We start from the raw sequence: 22,047 nt of genomic DNA, 5'->3' as shown, positions 1-22,047 counted from the left end.
AGTATCAAGACTCAATGCTAAAAATACTTCAACTGTCTAATTGCGAAAAGACCGAAACTTACTTTTGTGTTTGCCATAACTCCAAGATTGCTTAGCAATACTAGGGCTCCGAATAATGGCTCTCCCAGCCGACTTCAAAGCATCCATAGTTTTAATCCAACGAACGGGGTCAGAGCCCTGTGCGCTCCGGGATTTTGTTTTTGCGGCTTGAAGTACTCAGCAAGGTTTTCACGCACTCCCAAACTTTTTGCCCAACCTGTTTTCCCCCGTCTGAGAGGACAGCTGGAGTGGATGGCTGCTCATGCTCACCAGCGGTGGGCGGTGATGCGTATGTAAATTGACCGGGTAATACACATGACGTCGCAGAGTAACCACATGCGCGAGAATCTCCTGTGTTTCTGGGGGTTTTTTCTAATGGAGGCGGTGCGCCGAGGCAGGCTGCCCTTAAATTCTACTGTGAAAATAATGTCCTTGTAATGCCTGTGTGCCATAACCTGTGCATCGTTGTCAAATCTATCTCCGAAGTGTTCTGTCAGGAAATCTCAATATTGAATACAAAGTGTCTGTCATTACGTAGCCTACTTTGTTAAACGTGCCAGAGAACATGAATATGCTTTTACTTTTATACAATTCTGAACAAAATCCTGATGCTGAAAATACAGTCCTTAAGACACATGCTGAGAGAAAGAAGGTTCAGTGTGTCTGAACGGAAGGCCTATTGATTAGAACCACCTCTGGATGCACTCCCAACAGACCCCACAGCCAGGTGCAAGGTGACAGATCTTCTGTCTGGAACATCAGCCAGCCGAGGAGCAGGATGACAGGCTCATTCGTCTGGTCACGCAACCGTCTGCCATGACTGGTACCCCAGGAGGACCCGGGGGGCTTGCTGAGACTTAGACACAGGTTCCTACTTCTAAAAGCATCTCACCTCATTTATGACAAAGGAGGAGAAATACCAGTGAATGATAGTATATGCTTCCACTAAAGCATCTTAGCCTTGTGCTCTATCCATACACACACACACACACACACACACACACACACACACACACACACACACACACACACACACACACACACACACACCTCTGGAGCACCTGCTGATACTCATTACAGAGCCTGGCATCCAGAAAATGCAGCATGTCCACATACCAACTTGATCACAATGATACTGGAAAGATATCCAGAAGTCTTGCGTGTACCCACAAACACAAGCAGCTACAGAAACACACAGCACATTTTTCTGATCAGACATGTTTTTGATGTTCAAAGACCCCACTGAGTAGCCACCACTCCCATTTATTTCCTTTGTCCCTGCTTTGCTCCCCTTGGCAAGATGTCCACGCAGTGTATATTCCTCTCTCCTTGAACGTACATCATTCCATGTATGTGTCATAATTCCATATACAGTATGTACTGGTCTGTGTCTCAGAGATACGCAGAGTGTAAATATTCACATGACGTGGTTATGTATGCGGGGATAAAATAAACATTTCAATTTCTCCACCACAGAGAGGACACTGGCACTCTGATCTCATCATGTTTTCCTACAAATCTGTCTTTTTGCTTTCCAATTCTATATCTCTGTCAGAAGCCCTTTCTCCCAACACAAAGGCAGCTTTTGTCTCCATAGATCTCAAAGATGAATGTCATGTTCGAAGCAGCAGGGATCAGGCAGAGAGGGAGGGAGAGAGAGAGAGAGAGAGAGAGAGAGGGAGAGAAAGAGGGATAAATAGAGGGAGAGAGAGAGGGCACACAAGAAACCAGCCAGTGAATCAGTTGGAAGCTTAGTGTAACTACCACATTTGAAACAGAACTCTTTGATGTTTACTCTGCCTTCAGTCCCTGCTGTTTTCCGTCTTCCACTACAGCAAGCACTGCTATGGCGAACGTGAGCAACATGCTAAATATGATGGAGCTGTAAATTATTGATTGGGGGCTTTATGCTAATGATGTTTCTTTACAACTGGAAAACCGTGACTGCACATGGCACGTCTACACAGAAACAGCAGTCATCAGTGTTTCTGTATGGGTGCAGTCAGTTGTTTTTTGAGCCAAGCAGAGACTACTTCCTTTGTTGTCATTCAGAGCTGAATGTGTGGCTCTGTCCAGGAACAGCCCACCCTTCTCACACACAAAGAACAGCCCCAGTGTTTGGCTATCGACTGCATAATCCACAAATGCTTATTCATATTTTAATTGTCACAATCAGGCTTAACTCAAGTCCTTTTAATATGATTATGAAACATCATGTTTATGGCCAGGTCTAAAGTAATATGTGCGCATTTGGGGGGGGCCTGAGCTGTCTTTTTCTTTTTTACCTCAGAGAGACTGCAAGAACACCTCCTGGCCTGTGCACATAGGGCCACTCTGACAGCCATCAAGTGTTAGCAGGGTTAGTTGGCATGAAAGCCTTTTCTGCCTCCACACAGGGACACTGCAGCCAAACCCACTCCAGGCGGGAAAACCACAGCATGTGCATAATAGTTTCTGTACATACCTGTTTCATAATCGTGTGATATGTGATACTATATATATATATGTGCATGGTACACGTCACACAATGTCGACCTGGGTTAAATATTTACATGTGTGTAAGATGGCCAAATAATGAATGTACTCAGATGTGCAATGTTCATGTGTGTCAAGGTAAATTGGTTAATTGAACAACCCTTCATGGAGTCTTGTAAAGTAGAGCATCTTAATTATGGGCATAACAGTTGTCATCCATGCATTAAATTACCTTCTCTTCCTTAAGCCCCCTCCCCACCATCCTTTCCACTTCAGAAATCAGTGGGTTAATTATAATTTCTTAATCAACTTGTGGCCTGAGGGAGGCAAATAGAGAAAGACAGAGGGAGAGAGAGAGAGAAAGAAAGAAAGAAAGAGGAAAAAAGTGATTTAACTACTTAAACTCATCCATGGATTAAGGTCATCAATATATTAACACCACGTCCCCCATTACAGTGCTCCCATGACAACACCCTGGACCTCATGGTCCACATAACTCTTGACTTTAGTGATTAACAGCCAACCCCTGCCCAGTGCCCACACACACACACATCCTCAGGCAGGAATAAAATACATTTCTGAACAAAGCTAACTTGAATAAGTTTGGGCCTCGCCGATTTTGCAGAAGAAACAGCAGATTTTTTTCACTTTTGACCATACTTTTACTAGCCTTGACTTTAAACTTTCATGAAAGAACATGCTCTTAGATCACAACAAGCACGTTGTACTACTAAATTCAGTATTCAATGTCTGCTGTACATGGTCTTAGGACCTCACACCATCATTAGTAGAAGTGCTTGAGAGCCAGTGCATTTACCTCCCTCTAGTGGCTAAAGAAGCTTACTGCATCCACAGCACATTCAAAGGTGTTTTACCAGACAGCCTATGTACAGTAGATTAACACTGTTAAGTAAACTATTACCAATAGTTAAGTTCGAGTAAAGATTTTGAATGGGATTTCGTTTTTTTCTGTTAGAGCAGGCCTGTGTTAAGTTGCCATACTACAACTCTTTAGAGGACTTGAACCAGGACATCTGCGTCTGAAGTCACTGCTTTTTCACACGTCTTTGAGAACTGGGAAAAGCGCTATATAAAATGTGATGTATTATTATTATTATTATCATCTGATGCTTCACATTCAGGAAACTTCACACAGACATAAATAACCAGGCAAACTCCATGTGCAAGAAAACCCTTTAATCCCTTGAAAACCTCACAGAAAGAGACCGCAACGGAGATCCAGACTGGAGGGGAGAGAGAGAGAGAAATGGCCAAGGGCAATTGGAAAAACAAAAACAAATCTTTTTCCATGAAACGTTCAGCTGACTGACCTTTTCCCATTTTTTTTTTTCAAACACAAGAGCCATTGTCATCTGCACTTTAAAACAAGAAAATCTGTTTGTCCAGCATACCACGTAAACACTGAGAAGAACCAACCACATGAAATGACAGCAAAATCACGTAAATCCATCAATCAATCTAAGCCCTCCATAAGGGGACATAAACATTAAACAGAACAGGTAAACTTCATGGCCTCAACGTATCTCTAATACTTTTTATTTTGAGCAAAATAAAAATACTGTGACATTCCTCCACCGTTCATTGGGATCAAATGATGCACCGTCACGGCTCCACCAGAACAGAACACTGCCAACAGGAGACATCCGAATGAACCTTTTGCTGCCAGGGGAGGAAGTTAAAACATGAGCTAGACCCCCATGGAAACCAAAACAGGCCTCAGGTCAAGACGATCAGCACTGTGGTCAGGTATTGTGTCTAACACTGCCATATGAAAACAGAACAGAATAGTCAACAGGACTGAATAATGTGGGCAATTCCTTCCTTTCTCATATGTTCTAAACTCATTATAACACAGACATCACTTTCAATAAAGTAAACCACTCGGCAGACCTGACCAGTAGTGCTGCTGTGGAAGCAGACCGTTTCACGTGATTTGATTTCTAGGGTTCGCTATTGAGGAGCGACATTGCCAGGGGGCATAGTATTCACCAAGGCCAGGGCTGTTCTATCTCCTGATTGGACACATGACTGCAAGACTTTTACAAAGAGGCCAATGACAACCAGTTGAAGCGCACAAGGACTCTGATGAACCCAGCCTGAAGGCCTTGTGCAGGTCACTTTGCCCTGACCTGTACAACACTCAATAAAAACTTCCAGAGAGTGCTCTAGTTCTGCAAACGACCCACCAAAGGCATCAGCTAGGCCTCACCGTAACCAGTCCTCATCCAGCTCCCTATTGACTGAGCAGAAGTAGCTCTCTCACATGTGTTCAGTCTGATCTCAAGAGACAGAGCCCCGCTGACCCTGGTGGACAAGGGTGTCTGTAGAGTCCACCAACGAGCTGCTGTCTCAAGGCACGGATCAGCTTTCATTTGATGGATGTGTGACCTGAACACAAGTAGCGAAGCTTACAAAAAAAAAGGGATTCAGGGGTTTAAGGGATCGGACAGGCTTACATTTATGCTCTCTCAAAAGAAAAGTTCTCCTTTGCTGGATTTCTTTTTTATCTAGGAGGATTTCCATTTGAGCTCCAAATCAACTGGAGACCAGACAATTGACATCACGTGACCAAAACCTCTTCATCAGGGCAGGGGATGCTGGGGGATGAGGGAATCCTCCTGTTCCTGGGATTCAAAGAAGACATGAACTTCTACCACAGAGTTAGTCCACAATTTATTACATTCCTTTATTGCCACCGGTGGTGACTTTTTTGTTTGTTTTGCAGGTGACTGTTTTCTGCAGCATTTAGGTAGAATATGAGTAGGAGATGGACAACAACACCCCAACGTAATCCTACTCAATCTACAGTTAAACTCCAGAAAAATGGGTTGAGCCAAGCTGAGCAGAAACAGAATGACAAGAAAAGGCTTTTTGGGCGGGGGTTCCTTTCCTTATGCTTAAATGAGAGATGGAACGTCGTTTCTGTGAGGTTTCCAGACTTTAACGAGAGAAAAAAAAACAACTTCCTAGTTGACCATCTCTTGAAGTCTCTTTTTTTGTCTTTTGAGTTTTTACTACAACAAATACAGTCACACAACACGACATCCTTCTGCTGCGCCGGCCAGAGTGGGGGAAAGAGGGGAAGAGCCACGGAGGAAGAGGAAAACAAAAGAGAAAGAAATGAGAAGGGGGGAATAAAAGAGAGAGAAAGAACATTCTAAGCCGCAGACATGCAGAGTTCCTCTGGTTTGGGGCCCCTCTTTGTCCTCCATGATGGATGGAGAAAGAAGGAAAGAGGGGCACAGAGAGAGAGTGAGAGAGAGAGAGAGAGAGAGAGAGAAAGAAAGAAAAAGTAGGAGAGGGACGGTGAGAAGGAGGGAGGTCACTTCTTGAGGGGCTGGTAGACGGAGGCGTTGGGGTCCAGGCCGGAGGTGGTGTCCATGAACTTGGAAGAGTAGTGTGGCGCCACGGGACTCATGCCGCTGGTGTCTGAAGAGTAGGCCAGGCTGGGCATGACCGCCATCACCTCGGCGATCTTCTGCTTCAGGTCGGCGATCTCCTGCTCCTTCTGCAGGATCTGACCTGTAGACACAACACACAGGCCATGACATTACCGTTACAACATAACACAGACATAACAAGAGCATGACCACAGCAAAACGACAAGCAAGATCTAATCTGAGGGGAACCACAACAACGTTGCTGGAACGTCAGGTCAACATTATACGCGGGCTCTTTCGAGCTTCACACTCAAACCGGTCACAGAACCACAGAGTGGAGAGTGATTTTCACCTTTATGGGTGAAAACTATTGGAATGAGTACAATGGACCCGAGACAAAAGTTGTCCTTGGCGTCCCGGAAACAGAAACAAAAGCTGTCCTCTGTGCCAAGCTATTCTATTCATCTCTTCTTCAGAGGAGTGTGGGATAATAGGATGCTCAGAGCAATTACTGAGAGCGCCACCCTTCTGGTGTTTAAGGCGTGTTTAACGAGAAACTGCAGTCTCATTTCTCAGTTCGGGAAATACATCACTACTTCTATTAAGGTCACAAGCCCAGTAAGCTATTTCTGCCTAAGGGAATGACGATGACAATTCAATAGATTCATGATTCGATAAGGTTCTAAAATATATTGGTTTAGGTACACTTGGAACTTTCCACAAATTCATTTGTTCATTGTGTGTTTTAAACTGAACTTCCAGTGTGAAACATAATGGCTTTCAGGGCTTCCCCCGCTCACTCCTCTCTCTCCTCTGTTCCCTGCAGACTCTCCATGCCAGCTCTATGCATGCGCTAGTTGGGACTCTCGCACTGAACTTTTGACTTACTTTCCTAGAAATCTCTCTGTCTCTCTCTCTCTCTCTCACACACACACACACACACACTCCCCTTTAGTTTGCTAGTCAGGTACTTCTAGATAGATTACATACAGTATTATGTGTTTTACTTTTGATAATTTGGTAAAGTAATGCGTTTGCTTATACATGCTGGTCTATTTAATGTTGCACGAAAGTGAATGCTGTCAACCTCTACTATTCGGACCTTCAACCTTTACTAGCTGTTGATGAGGTCATTTGGGTTGGAGTTATTCATTCAATTACTTTATTAAATCAGAGTTCCATTTTAGGACACTAATTGGACTGATTTATGAGACTGATTCATTTATTTTCAGTTCAACGTAACTGATCTGCTGTTGAATACTTGATACCTCCCCAATCGGGTGAGATCACCAACATTTTATGGGTGCTGTTGTCAGGATAGTAGCAACATTATCTCGGTGGCCCTCCTAAGGAAAGTATTAACATTATGCCCAATTACACACACATCTTTTTGGCACCCATCCAGAGCTTTTGTCCCCACATACACTGCTAACCCTGCAGGAGGTCAAAGCCAATGTACTTACACTGAGATTCCTTGATGAGTCAGGACTTACACTGAGATGTGTCAGGACTGATTTTGACTTGCTAAAGAGGTGCAACCATTCAAGGTCACAAAAATAACAACATATCAAAAGTAATTAGAACCTCAGCATAACAAGAGGATTCATGCACTTTGAAAAAAAACCATTACTTCAAAATGAAAAGACTGAGTCTAACTCAAGGCAATCATCACACCTCTCAACGGAATAGATTTTTTCCCACGATCCTGAGCTGGCATCTCATTTTGCCAAGTCAAACAGGAAAGATGGCCGCAGGCAGTAAGCGCCCTCCTGCTCCTCGATGATCAGGACACGCTGGGGAAATGTCACTACTACCCACCCTCCTAATGCCCAAATCTTCACTAAGAATGGCATGGCATGCCATGGCTCTAGTGAAATTCGAATCGGTCAGCCTTCTGTCAGCTTTCACCGTCCCCACAGGCATTTTCAACACTGCCACTACTTGTGAAAGATTGACCACGATACAAAACCACTCAGCACCGAGGCGTGGCCTTTTCGGGGGGAAACCAAAACACCGCTTCTGCTTTGAGCATGACTCACACGATCTTATCCACATGCCCTTTTCACATTCAGACAACACGATCCCACGCAAGCTTAGTTTAGTTTTATGACAAGATGTGATGTACTCTATTCTCCCCAATTCTTTTTGCACGAATGCTCATTCTAACTTCACCAGTCAGGCTCTAGACTGCAACAGACAGGTGTCAAAATCATGCATTGGGTAATATGTCAGGTCATGTTCACGCAAACGTTTGTGTTTGAATACTGGTCAGGCCCAGAGAAATACCTTCTGAACACACCTAGTAAAACTTCTTATGACCCTGTCTGGGTGAAGGTGAAAGTGTTCTGGAAAGGGTGTTTGTTGATGACAGCAGCAGAGTGCTGGGCCGTTCTACACACCTTGTGCGATCTCCAGCTGCCTCTTGGCGTCCCCCAGGGCAGAGAAGAGGTCCAGCTTGATGCGCGTCTCGGCGCTGAGGCTGTTCTCCAGGTGCTGGGTCTTCTCCTGCATAGCTGACAGCGCAGACATCAGCACCTCCGTGTCTTTTTCATTCTCTTTATACTTGTGCAGCTCCTGAGACATTGGGGGGGGGGGAGGTCACACGGTCGGGTCAAAGACAAGTTCACAACAAGGCAGCGAGATGCTTGCCCTCGCACCCAGACACAATACATGCAATATAATGAAATGACAAGAACGCCAAAAGCGTAGCTAGTAGAACTGAATGATATTGCCTACATTGCCTCTGTGTGCAGGTTCATAGTGTGTGTGTGAGAGTGTGTGAGTGTGTGAGTGAGTGAGTGAGCGAGTGTGTGTGACAGAGAGCGTTTGCACGAGTGAGTGAGTGAGTGAGTGAGAGTGAGAGTGAGAGTGAGCGTGAGAGTGAGAGTGAGCGTGAGCGTGTGCGTGTGCGTGTGCGTGTGCGTGAGCGTGTGTGTGAGGCACCTGCACTGTGAGCTCCAGCTCGTGGATCTGCTCCTCTTTCTGTTTCAGATCTTTGCTGAGCTTCTTACACTCCGCCTCCAGCTCCGAGATTCGCCTCCGCAAGGAGTCTGTACACTCCCCTCTGGGAAAGTACACACACACAGGTTCATTACACAACACTGTTTCATTAGGTGCAGAAGGTTATGGGGTGTGTTAGACAGTTTAATATCATAATAATCTGCCAAGTAAATCCTAGTCCTCTAACCAACTAGAATGTTGCAAGGATAACACAAATTGCCTTTTCGGTACATTAAATGGAATGGACGTTTTTGAGATAGATTTTTATCCAACATATGGTGTTATTACATAGATAAGATTTTATAGTAATCTTATTAGGAGTGCTGTAAAAATGTACGTGTTAAGTTCTTCAGTGCAATTTGAAATATTTAACGGAATTCTCACCAATCCCTGAAATCTCCACAGATTTCTCTTCTGTGATGCAAATGGAAATGGTGTCTGTGTGTCTGTGTGTCTGTGTGTCTGTGTGTCTGTGTGTGTCTGTGTGTGTCTGTGTGTGTCTGTGTGTGTCTGTGTGTCTGTGTGTCTGTGTGTCTGTGTGTCTGTGTGTCTGTGTGTCTGTGTGTCTGTGTGTCTGTGTGTCTGTGTGTCTGTGTGTCTGTGTGTCTGTGTGTGTGTGTGTCTGTGTGTCTGTACCGTGAGGCGGCAGCGAGAGCGACGGCGCGGGCGGCCGTGGCCTCCTCCAGCTTCTTGCGCTTCCTCTCGTCGGCCAGCTGTTTCTCCACAGCTGCTCGCGCCTCCTGCTCTGCCTTCAGCCTCCGCTCCATCGAGCCCAGAGCCTGGCGCTCCTTCTGCTTCCCCTGCACCGCACTATGCAGCCTACACACACACACACACACACACACACACAGAGAGAGAGAAAGACATACATATAAAAACACATTGCATTGTATTATACAACCACGTGTTAAGGTCAGTGTCTTCGTCACACACATCAGACATCGTTACAGCATCCATACACACCAACGTATCCATATCTTAACCGTATGTCTACCCCAGAGGAATTAAAACTCATGGTGCTGCAAACACACTGCGCTAACAGATACTACCACATCTCTCAACACCTTTCAGTCGTGAGGTCTCATTTTCATAGAGTGATTTACACACACAGGTGCAAGCTCTCACACAGGTATATGTGCTCACACAGACAGACAGACAGACAGACAGACACACACACACACACACACACACACACACACACACACACACACACACACACACACACACACAGACACACACACACACACACACACAGACACACACACAGACACACACACAGACACACACACAGACACACACACACACACACACACTCACTTGTTCTGCAGGAGCTCGTTCTCCTGCCGCAGCTGTCCGAGCTCGGAGCGCACGCTCCTCTCGGCGCTGCCCAGGGAGCCCAGCTGGCTGCGCAGGTCCTGCTCCACCTGACGGCTGGCCTGCAGCTCCGCCTTCAGACGCTTCACATCCTGCTCCAGCCTGAGAGAGACAGAGAGAGACAGAGAGAGAGAGAGAGAGGCACACAGACAAGAAAGAAATTGCCGGAAAAGTCAATAAGGAGCAAGCATGCGGAGTAGGAAAGGAAAAAGGCGATGAAGTAGGCAGCAGAGGAAAGGCCAGTGTTGTGGCGTGTGGCATCACACCAGTAAAGCCATATTTTCAGCATGGAACTTCATCACCTTATTTCTACCTTATGCATGAACGGCCATGACTTAGCTTCAGTGTGAGAGTGTATGTGTGTATGTGTGTTCGTGTGAAATTCTGCCTCTGTCAGTGTGATGTTTACGTGTTGTGCATGCTGTGTTTGATTGAGGGGGATTCAGTTGCCGATGTTTGGTTCAGGAGCCGTTTAGCAATCGGAAGGTTGCTAGTTTGACCAGGCCTCCTCCTGTGCCATCGGTGTATGAATGGGTAGATGTTTGAGGTATTCATCTGTAAAGCGCTTTGAGTGCTCTGTGAGTAGAAAAGTGCTATATAAATGCAGTCCATTTACCATTATGTGCTTATAAGCACAATGAGTGCTTCTGTAGCTTCAAAAGCGGAGTGTGGCTCCTCAGTTATATGTGTGTGGCTGTGAACAGCCTTGAGAGGACTTCAATATTGTGCTTGGACTGGACTTGGGGCTATAACTATCCATTATTTTCTTGTCTACACTCAACGCACCCACCAAAAAACTGTTCATTTGAGTGTTTTTGTCCTTATGTGTGTGTATGGGACCCTGGAAGAGTGCCTACCTCAGCAGTGCCTCTGGTTTGCTGAGCTGGTTGTTGGGGATGCAGTTGTCTAGTGTGTCTTTGCCGTGACACGCCGAGGCGCCTTTGCCCCCGCCGCTCTTCTGCTTCTTGTCGCCCTTGCCCCCCGAGGCGGGCTGCGGTGCCGTGGAGGGCACGCTCCCGTTGGCCGTGCCGTGGCCGCGGGGCGACGAGTTTCCCGCGCTGGCGTTCTTCTGGTTCTTGGCGTTACAGTTGTTGTTGGAGGAGGAGGAGGAGGAGGAGGAGGAGCAGCAGGACGAGGAGGAGTTCTCCTCTTTAAGCAGCAGGTTCTCTGTGCTGTCGCTGTGGCTCAGTCTCTTGCTGCTGCCGTTGGGCTGTGTCTCCATGTACTCCTGCTCCTTGCTGTCGCCGCCCTGCTGGGCACCTGTCCCATGACCCTTGCGACCCTTCTCCCGGTACTCCAGCTCGGGCAGGGGCCCCGAGGACGGCTTCTTGCCCACGGCGGGCCCTCCGTTCTGGGACACGGGCGGCTGGGAGTCCTCGGACATCCCTTTGGCTGCTGCAGCTGGAGAACACAGGGGAGATGTGGTTGGGGACTCAGTGAGAGGATCAGCGAGAGGCTGAGATCAAGCGGGTATGAATGTGAATGGAGAGAGTGTGAATGGGGCCGTATGTGAAGAATGATTGGGAGACTCTGATTCACTCTGACACTGAGGGCAACCCAAGTGGCTGTTTGTTTGTTGTTGCTTCGCTTGGTACAGTGGACTCAAATGAAGCGTATCCTTCATCGCATTCGACTCGTCACTCCCCTATTGTTCAAAACTGTCATGTACTGGAGTAGAAGCTAATTTAGCATTCCATATCCCAATAGCCTGAATATATAATATAATATGCTAATCTTTCCTCGCAATGAATTAGCTTTAATGATCATCCGATCTGAATTTGATGGTAATTAAACATCCATACATATTGTTTTGTGTTGAAATATGTTGAGATTGACATACACCGTGTCTACAGCCTGTCTGAATCATTTTGTAACGTGGAGCAAATTTACTTTCTGACATTGTCAGAGACTTTGGTTGTAATTGATCCTGGTAATTGTGCAACTCTAAATTTCTTAGCCTTTATGCCAATCAAACAAGTCTGCAGTGCTGCACACCTATCAAAAGCACTACAATCACGTTGGTCGTTCCCCCCTACTTGATCAAGCTACCACTGCAGATTTGTATTAGCCCAAATACTAAGCAAGGCCCTGATTTTGCATGCTGGCCAGCTAAAAACAATTCACCATTTTATTTGGTAGCATGCCATAATGAATTGTTTTGGCACTGAACCTCTCTTGCATGACTCCACTAACCTCACCTGACACCGCCTCAAGCACCAGTCAGTCCTGTTGGACCCAAGGGTAATTGGCGGGCCAAAACCCCCTGGCTGCTAGCCCAGAGGAGGCACAATCAAGCCCTGGACGCACAACTGGCCTTGACACACATTAGCTCGTCTGTATTTCGCCCCAACAGTGGAACCGCGGCTAGTGAGCTCCCAAAGGTAAAAAGTAAAAGGAGAGTGAATGAAGTAAGAGAGAGAGAGAGAGAGAGAGAGGGCACACATGCACCATCCTCCTCATCCTCCTCACCTTCCTCTGCCTCCCTCTCCTGCCTCTGGAGCAGCTGCTGCTCGGGGGGCAGTGCCTGCTGTAGTAGCTGCATGTAGAACTCATTCTCCTTCTGCACCTCTTTCTGCTTGCGCACACGCATTTTGTAGCTCACATAGCTCTTGAAGCCAAATCCCAGCGTCACCACTGGATAGCCAATACTGAGAGAGAGGGAGAAAAGGGAGAGCGGGGGAGGGAGGGGGAACGAAAGATTATTGTCTTCTCAATTCTCTACTGATAATGTATTAAACACATTTTGTGGGTAACCATATTTAGCAGTGCAAATGGCATGTGAGGTCGTGACAAACATCTTTCAAGAATATTCTTGTATTTGTGCAGTATTCACAACAAGGTTTTGTAGATTAGTTCTACAGAAGACCCTAGGCGTTTTCAGCCTTATATATTTGACCAAACCACCAGTAAGATCAGGCACCAGTCATCTTCACACTTCAGAGGACCTCTTCATGTATGCTCTTCAGGGGGTGATCTAATGCATCCTCCCTGGAGGAGCCAGAGGGCCACTGCCTGGGGAAGGCCTGGAGGAGCCAGAGGGCCACTGCCTGGGGAAGGCCTGGAGGAGCCAGAGGGCCACTGCCTGGGGAAGGCCTGGAGGAGCCAGAGGGCCACTGCCTGGGGAAGGCCTGGAGGAGCCCAGGCTCATCTCCCTGCTCTTCTCACCCAACAAGCGGAAGTAATACGGCTATACACAAGTTAATGGGGTGTGAGGAGTCTGGTGTAGCTCAAGGCTACCAAGGCAATCTTCTCCGCACGGACACCAAACAGGCCTCTACAGCCTCCAAAAAGCACCCAGCACTGCAGCGTCTAGACAGCTGCCCAACACAGTTGGATTGCTACGATATGGCTTTGCAGTTGTCATTCAGCTGTGGTTTAATAAGCCAGTCATCTCAACATGGCTAAGTCATGCTCAGACGCTACAGTCTCATCTCTAACTACAGTTTAGTTTGTTAAAAGTGCAACAAGTCAATGGAAGCGACTATGCAGCATTGTCAACGGGCATACTGACCATTCAGTCATCACTTTCACACCTCAGTTGTCCACATTCTGCCGTGTTTATTTGTTTCCAAAACGCTACAACCACTTCAGTTAGGTTGAACCAAATTGTGCCAAATTGAACCAAACTCAGGTCCTTCATGGTCATGGAAAGTTGCTGAGAAATAACACTATGAGACCAAGCCTAAACCCTAGACACTGAACAGTGCAAGCTTTAGAAGCAAGATCTTAATGAGCTCCATCATCCTCTGCCTGGTGCTGGACATCCCAGCATTTCCTGGAAGCTCACGTCCTTACAGTAAACAGCCAGATTGGCTCTTACATACATAACTGGCCAGAATTTCACCTGGTTGGTGCTTGTGATCAGACTTGATTCATTTGTGAATTTGTGGTGAATTGAAGCTACTTACCAGTGTGCTGCAAATGGACGGCACAGGTCCACATGAAAGTTTTTCAGATCTTTGAATCTGATAGCTGCCTCTATATATACAAAGAGTATCCATAGTGATACTGTTGGGAGACATACTCCTCTTTCTGTGAAGGAGGGGCAGAGAGAGAGAGAGAGAGAGAGAGAAAGAAAGATACATAAAATACAAAACTCAAAACAATTAATCATATTAACACCGTTTAAAAAATCTTCAAAAACAACCTTCTTGATTAGACAAAACCAAGTAGGAATCAGACTAATCCCCCGGGACACTCCTCACCCCGAGGGTCATTCCTCCTTCACTACGGATAAATCACAAGCCAAATTTGACAGCCATCTGATCCCCGCCCAGATGCTGTCAATCTGACACCCTGATGGATTCCCAGAAGGATAAGTGAGACCACACACGCATATCTAACAGTCCACGGTATTGCATCATCTGAGGAGCACTTCTCACAGCTACTAATGAGTAGCACACGGCCATCATAGCGCTCTTCAGATATGTCAGAGTGGACAGGAGACATATGAACGTTCAAACACTTGTCAGCTCTGTCAAATCATTTCATTATTTCCTGAACTAAAGAATCTCTCTCTCTCTCTCTCTCTCTCTCTCTCTCTCTGTGTCGGTCTCTGTCTCTCTCTGAGCTTTGGTGGTGTTTGGGGTACACACACACACACCTGAGCCCAGCACTACCTTATACTCTTATAAATACACAGTTATCACTAGGGGTGAGGAATCACTAGAAAATACTGATTTTAGTGAGGGATTACATCATCTTCACATTCCCACATTCAAATTAAAATCCAAGTAGATTACATGTTAATGTTGCAAACAAGCATAAGTACACATCCAACTGCACCCTGGTCTTCATGATCATCATCAGATAAACTCACTAATGTGGTTTTTACTGTAACTGGAGCTAGACTGAAACACCACATAGCTTAAAGTGTTGAACTTATAAATGGCTTCTTAGTGGATCCTGGAATTGTAACGTTTAATAAGAACTCTTTCACTTCTGCTTGAAATGTTGATGCAGTTTATAGAAAAATAACCTTTTCAGGCTCATACAAACAGTATGAATGTTTTACCTGGGACGTGTTTAAACTATAAAAAGGAAAACTGAAGAGATATTTTCACAATGAAAAACACACACATATGTTTTAAATGTGCATTTTCTACACACACCTCACAGTATTGATTGATCATTAGTTGTAACACATTAGGAATACAACAGCTGGTTATCCATGCAATGCATATGTCTTCCTATTATTTGTGAGAATAACAATGCTCTAAATAATTGTATGATTTTGTTTCTGCTGACTGGCCTCTGCTGCTTTTGGCAGAGATCTCACATACACCCAAGTACACTGCCAAGTTAAAGCTCTATGACTTGTGAATTGGAAAGTCAGCTTAACTACGAATTACCCGGTAGAACAAGCCAGGATCACAGACCCCCTCTGGTATCAAGTGTTCTGCCAAATCACCACTGTGCACCTTCTAAGAAAAAGAAAACGCACCCGGCCAACCCTCATTAGAGACAGACAGCACCCTGAAATACTGAGCTCAAATGCCAACAGCACTGTGCTGCCAGTCTCCACAGCAGTGGATGAAAAGGCCCCGGCTACAAACACTGAACAGTCGGGCTAGAGCCATGCAATGGCTTCGGTGTTCATCCAAAACCAACACTGGATTCTGAGTGTATGTACATCAATGCGAGGGTGTGAGAGGTGGGGTGTGCTGACCTGTGTGCCACACGTACTGCACCCAGACGTAGGTGCTGGCTGCGAAGAAGAGCCACTGCACTGGGATGAAGAGCAGGCAGATGATATCTGATGTAAACGCCACACACACAAAGAACACTGAAAACGCCTAAAAGAGACAGGGAGAGAAAGAGGGAAAGTGGGCTTGAGAGAAGGTTTACACAACCCTGAGATTATTAATAAATAAATACTAATAACAAAAATACTAATACTACTAATAATAACAATACTAGTAATATTATTGTGGTGGTGTTTGGTGTTTATTATTGTGGCCTTTACACCCATAAACTAAGCCGGTCGCTCCAAACACATGAGCGCCTACAGCCACACGGTGGTACAATGCTCCGCTGGTCACTTGTTTCTTACAGGTGAAAGGTCACCTGAGGTGTGTGTGTGTGTGTGTGTGTGTTTGTGTGTGTGTGTGTGTGTGTGTGTGTGTCCTTATGTGTGTGTCCTTGTGAGTGTGTGTGTTCTTGTGTGTCTTGTACCACATAGTAGTGTAAAAATGTAATGCACCTGCTGTGCCGTTTTAATATTCCTCTGAACTTTGAGTTAATGATACGTGACATTTAATGCACAACGCAATTTCCCATGCAGCTTCGGGGCAAACAAACAAATGCAACAGGAAACCGTACCCATTACTCTGGGAGAACAATATTACACAGGAACAATCATTATGCATCACAACTCACTAAATATGGAAATGGGGTGCTGGACAAGACTGAACTCATGCTGGAATGAAAAAAGAAATATCCAGAGTGAGGCTGGGAGCAGAATGTGACGCAACACACGGGGGGGCGGAGGGTTTGCCATCATGCTGCTGCGGTGTCGTGGCTGCTGGTTTGCTGATAGATTGGATGTAAGCCTTTAAATCGCAGCGGCAGTAATACACATTAAATAAGATTATGGGCAGCGTGGTCGTGACCCTGCTGCTCCAGAGATGACAGGAAGGAACAGATAATGGGGAAGACCCAGCGGGGACGGGGGGCTGGGTGTGGGAGGCGGCCGGTCTCTGTTACAGTCCGCCGCATTCGCCTAATCTGCCATGTTGAAACCGTGAGGGGTTTGGTTTGCCCTCAGAACGACAACCCGGCTGATTTTCGGTGACCTGAAACTGAAAGTCAAGGTTCCAGCAGCAGCAGCAGCAGCAGCAGCAGCTGCAGCAACAGCAACAGCATCTGTATGGACATACACAGACATACTCACCAGCCCCTGGTAGCGGAATGAGTCATACACGCTCCGGATGAAGAGCCAAAAGGGCCACAGGTACTCAAACCTGAAGTCCAGCACAAAGTCTGCAAGCAACACCAGACCCCACACCACCAGGAACTTCAGGTACAGGAACGTACTGATGGAGAATGACAGAGAGGAAAAAAAGAAAGAGTGAATTTCATCCAAACTGATGTCACTTACATGGTACAGTTGGTACATTTATGGTGTGTCATGTAAACTTGCCACACCACTATAGGGAATCATCAGGATACACATTAACCCTGAACATCATCCCAGCGAATAGCGTCTCATCATCTTTCTTTCGCTTTTCATGGTAGATCAGCGGTCACTCACACACATGGACATGTGGACATGACATCTTGCGAGTGGTATGAAGACATGACAAAAGCATTTGGGTGGTGTGCCAAATCTTCACAGGGAATGCCAAGCAAACGTGTCACATCAGACACATGCTCAGAAATGTGCTGCATTTAACAACTGGAATTCTCCTCTCACGAGAGGTCTGCACCAAGGCTATTCCGCTAAACACTCTTAAAAGCAGGGCTGAGGCAATCCCATGAAGACATGGCAGCCTGATGTGCTAGTGGAGAGTGTGCATGTGTTCATTTCCCAGGTTTGGGAGATTACACCCATGTTTAGCATTTGGGCTAAGCTGCTTATGATATGCAAGTCTCACTGGGCATGTGTTATGTTTATTCTGGCAACGGGTATTTGCATCACAGGATTCATCACTACCACACACTTAGAATGTCTATTAGCTTTTAAAAACGACAACATTAGTGATACTTGAAGTTGTAAGCTAGTAAATAAGCAGCACAGCATCACATAGAACAGGTACTGGACTTGGGAGGCCCAAAAAAAGATGCATTGTGGAGAGACATGTATGAAAACTGAATGAATGGCAGGTTTGTATCTGCATGACTGACATTATAAAATAGAAAAGTTGGCATGAATGTTGTACCAATGGTGACCATAACCAAAACTGCTGAATGGGTCAGTGCTGATGGCCTGAATGTCCAATCTAGAATACAGAGGTATTACAGAGGTAATACAACGGTATTGCAGTGGCTATTAATACGAATCTGGCGGTTTCTTATCTCTGGGTCATTGTGAGCTAAATACCACCACATCTGTAGAGCAGTTCATAAGCTATAATCAATGTAGGACACAGCATCATCCTGTGGCCTAAGGATAAGGGAAACATCCAGGCAGATGGACAGACATATCCACTAGTGTTTCCTACACCCATATTTACAAGATTTATATCTATGTATTTGGTCAACACACAAACCCATAATATTTGGGTGAAACCCAAAAGAGAACGCTTTTAATGAAAAGAGCCTCAGTGTATCAGAGAGATTCAAACTTGGTGTGCTATCCACTGCTATAATCCATATATAAACTCCAACACTCACAACTTCCTGTGTATCTGAGGGTATAAGCAGGCCTCCATGGATTTGTGGTCACAGGCACGGGAGCCTTGCACAATGATGTTAGTCAGCAAAGAGTAAATAAAAAAGGCATTGCTGTGTGCAATGTCAACCTTCAAACATATATAGTTTAATATGATAACTCACAGAGCAGAAACCTGTAAAAGGTTGTCGAATTTAAATGTTAAAGTATTTGGATGGGAACCAAGGAAAGTGCACTGCCTAAAGTACTGTCTCAGAGTGAACCTGACATTTCACATACTCGAGCTTTGTTGTGTCAAATCAAGTTAACCTTCTGTGCAGTACATCACTCCTCAAAACATAAAATATAGGGGGGAGTTACACTATGATAGGTTAACATGAATCAGGCTACAGGCAGGATATGATTACTTAGCGTGGTGGCAAGCAACACATTATTGCATCGAGATGGACTCAATAATTTCTAATACTATCAACAACAGCTACTGTCAGCCAACCTAGCCACAAAAACTGCGTTTAAATAGCTACTTAATAGCAGCTAGCTACGTACACGTCACGTAGCTAACGTCAAATAGTATAGTCGCTATCTATCTAGCTTGTAATTTTAGCACACTCTGTAGGTAACGTTGGCACTGTTTATAAGTATGAGTGTCCAGTCAGGAATTGGGCTAGAACACCAGGCCCAACTTTATCATATTACATTGTCAAACTAAGAACCTAGCAACGACAGTAACAGAAAACACAGGGGCACGACAACCAACAGTTCACTGGTCATGGATAATTGGCTAGCTCAATTGCTAGGATAACTTCTTTGAATAACCAACACTTATTAACAGTTAACCGTTAACAGGGAGATGTTGACACACGTATCGTTAACTCTTTAAATTCACAGCCAGGTTGCTGGCGTTACAATACAGTTAGTATGAGAGCGTTTACTGGTAGCGTTAGCTAAGGTTACAGGGTTACTTAGTTGGTTATAGCTAGCTAGCTAGCTTGTTAGCATTACATTGATCCTACAAAGGTAGCCTGGTTGCTAGCAAGCTAACGATACCCCAGATAAAGGACCCATAGAGCTACACCATACCTGCCGTATATACCCTCAGTGATTCGGTTCCGTTTTAAAGGCCGTCGGAGTTTGCTGCAGTCCGCATTGCGCCGCTTCATCCTCCCCTCCTTCGCTTTGGCTTTTTAATTCTTACTGTTATATTTTCCAGTTTTCTGTCTTGGTTGAGTAGAGCTACGAAGGAAGGATTTCAAATAGCTGTTAATGTAGCTGTCGTTGTTATTGTTTTTTTCCCCACTGGTAACAAAGAAATAAATAAAAACACTGTCTTCAAGGCCCTCCTCTTTCCTTCAGCGCAGACTCAACAGCATACGCGACAGTGTACATACACGAGCTTGCCAGACAATCTGCTTATCCAATCAGTTTGTTTTTTACAGTCTATCATTATGATTGATACAACTACTAGCCATATGTACTGCCATGTTCTATCACGACCACCAAGAGTGGAGCAGAGGAACGATTGACAATCCAGTGTTGAGTTTTCCTCCATTCAACCAATCAACATCTTTGTGGACAAATCAGGTATGACATGCTACCCTATCAAAAACATGTTTTAACCATTTGGGCGGTATCTAGGGCGGGCTATCGATGTTTCAGGCGTAGTTACGCAGTTTGTGCTCAGATTACGTTGGAAGCGTACAGTGACAGCTGCGTACCGAATCACCATTGGATAATGACACAGGCTCATGCATCCTGTCTATGCATGGAGCCAAAGAGCATCAGCAGTGGGGTGGGACGTTGTACATTCTAGGTCGCTGATGGTTATTTATATCTAGTCGTGTATGTAGTAACATGGAACCACGGACATATTTGCTCTTTCAGGTAAAGTCTGGACTCCAGGAACAATACAATGTTTGCCTTGGCCTACATATCTCAACTGGATTAATTGTGTGATAGAATTTTAAGAGGCAAACGTTATCACTCTAAGTCACAGCAGCATTGATTGCTAGAGTCGTGGAGGACTTCAAGACTTATATATTCTTTATGGTATTCAAACAATGACAAGGCACAGTATTTCAGAAATGACAACAAATTAGACATATTTGTACTAAAATGGATCATTTATACACGTTTTTCATCTCAATCACAACATTATAATGTATTAAAATGGAAATATACAAAAATGTAAATAATTATTGATTCATGTGTACAGTTGTAGCCTAATTTGTTTATTGAGAGGAGACTGTACATGTTTCTGTGATAATCTATTTTCATGAACAAAACCTCAAGTGTGATCTTTTGAGACTCTTAAAGATGCAGTCTGCAATTCATTTTCTGTTTTGCAAAAGGCTATTGATATTTGAGATCAACAGCCAATCAAATTACACCCTCCCTTCTGTATTAGCTGGGATTGTTTATGGCTCATTCAGAGCCACTATGTCCCGTCCCCCCCCCCCCATTTACCGAGCCAGGATTGAAAAGAACACCAGAGGTTTTTTTTAGGGCAAACACTGAAGGGACATCTTCAGTAATTTGCTGAATTTGACAAAAGTGTATGGGATTAGAAAGGCAGACTGCACCTTTAAAGAATAATTTGCATGATGAAGTTCAGTAAAATTACGACATATCCATTGTCATTTTGACTTAATAATCTTGACACGCTCTTCTATCCCATAATACATTGATACAATGTTAACTTAAGAGACAATTAAAGTAGACAAACTAGAAACAACATGGGGAGTGGGGATAGGCGGATCACCAGGTGAGAACTGAATAAATCAGGTGGGTGCAAATCCATGTTTGTAGATACATTCATCAGTGTCCTGAGAGACGACAGAGATCTTGCAGTGAGAAATTGGATTACTGGTTAAAACCAGGGAAAGGACATGTCAGAGATAGGTCAAAGGGCAACTAAAGGAAACAATTATGACATAGCCAGTGACAAAAAATGTCCTCATTCTTAAGTTTGTGTCTCATCAATCGACTAAAACATTACATGGACTCCAACATTTTGGGGGTTTTCTCCTTTCAAATTCAGGGCAAAATTGAATCTAGTAATAATTCATATGGAACATCTAACCTAAAATATGTATCAAGAAAACTAGCAATGGGAGAACAGTACGGGAAAAGTATATCACGTGGGCGAATGCCATATATTCCAAGCACTCGTTTAATGATATATGACAGAGCTGCATGTTTAATGATCTATAACAGCAGCATGTACACATGTGAATCACACTTGATGAATATGGTTTACTTAGCTCCACACAGAGACCAGATTCAATGAAGTGCTAGACAAGCACATGTTTATGGTGATCTTTAATAAATGTGGCCCACTGATAGGCACCCTGACACTTGGAATTGATGCATTATAGTATAGTGAGTGGGCTTTGAAGGACAACACAACCAGGTCTACAACAGCAAGGT

At 44.8% G+C, this 22,047-nt stretch overlaps 2 protein-coding genes across 4 annotated transcripts in view; both read right to left on the bottom strand.

Annotated features, from left to right (window-relative positions):
• Positions 1–350, bottom strand: part of ldlrap1b (low density lipoprotein receptor adaptor protein 1b) — a 41,663-nt gene extending 41,313 nt beyond the window's left edge. The window contains exon 1 of one of the 3 annotated variants that reach the window (XM_031580924.2): positions 63–350. In XM_031580924.2, the coding sequence (XP_031436784.1) occupies positions 63–147 (85 nt within the window). In that variant the 5' untranslated portion in view covers positions 148–350. The remainder of the gene's footprint in view (positions 1–62) is intronic. The other 2 variants (XM_031580925.2, XM_012822446.3) reach the window with 2 other exon arrangements.
• Positions 351–3,696: 3,346 nt separating this feature from the next.
• Positions 3,697–20,151, bottom strand: maco1b (macoilin 1b). The gene is made up of 11 exons (XM_031580135.2): positions 19,702–20,151; positions 17,182–17,323; positions 15,958–16,084; positions 14,198–14,321; positions 12,759–12,937; positions 11,147–11,690; positions 10,233–10,391; positions 9,552–9,734; positions 8,859–8,979; positions 8,315–8,489; positions 3,697–6,057 (listed from the first exon to the last, which is right to left on the bottom strand). Exons 1-11 carry the CDS (start codon positions 19,779–19,781, stop codon positions 5,858–5,860), a joined length of 2,034 nt encoding a protein of 677 aa, XP_031435995.1. The 5' UTR covers positions 19,782–20,151; the 3' UTR covers positions 3,697–5,857.
• Between the last annotated feature and the right edge of the window lie 1,896 nt (positions 20,152–22,047).

The sequence above is a fragment of the Clupea harengus genome, chromosome 14, assembly GCF_900700415.2.
Source record: "Clupea harengus chromosome 14, Ch_v2.0.2, whole genome shotgun sequence".
Lineage (NCBI taxonomy): Eukaryota > Metazoa > Chordata > Actinopteri > Clupeiformes > Clupeidae > Clupea > Clupea harengus.
Note: the sequence above shows the minus strand (reverse complement) of the source record. Positions and strands in the feature narration are given on the sequence as shown.

Bases quoted from the DNA above. Each gene is read 5' to 3' on its own strand.
- maco1b (XM_031580135.2), bottom strand. From the start codon at position 19,781: ATGAAGCGGCGCAATGCGGACTGCAGCAAACTCCGACGGCCTTTAAAA. The intron at 12,938-14,197 runs GTAAGTAGCTTC...CCTCTCTCTCAG, and splicing joins CGTCCATTTGCAGCACACTG to TATTGGCTATCCAGTGGTGA. The intron at 8,980-9,551 runs GTACAGACACAC...GTACTTTCCCAG, and splicing joins GCTCTCGCTGCCGCCTCACG to AGGGGAGTGTACAGACTCCT.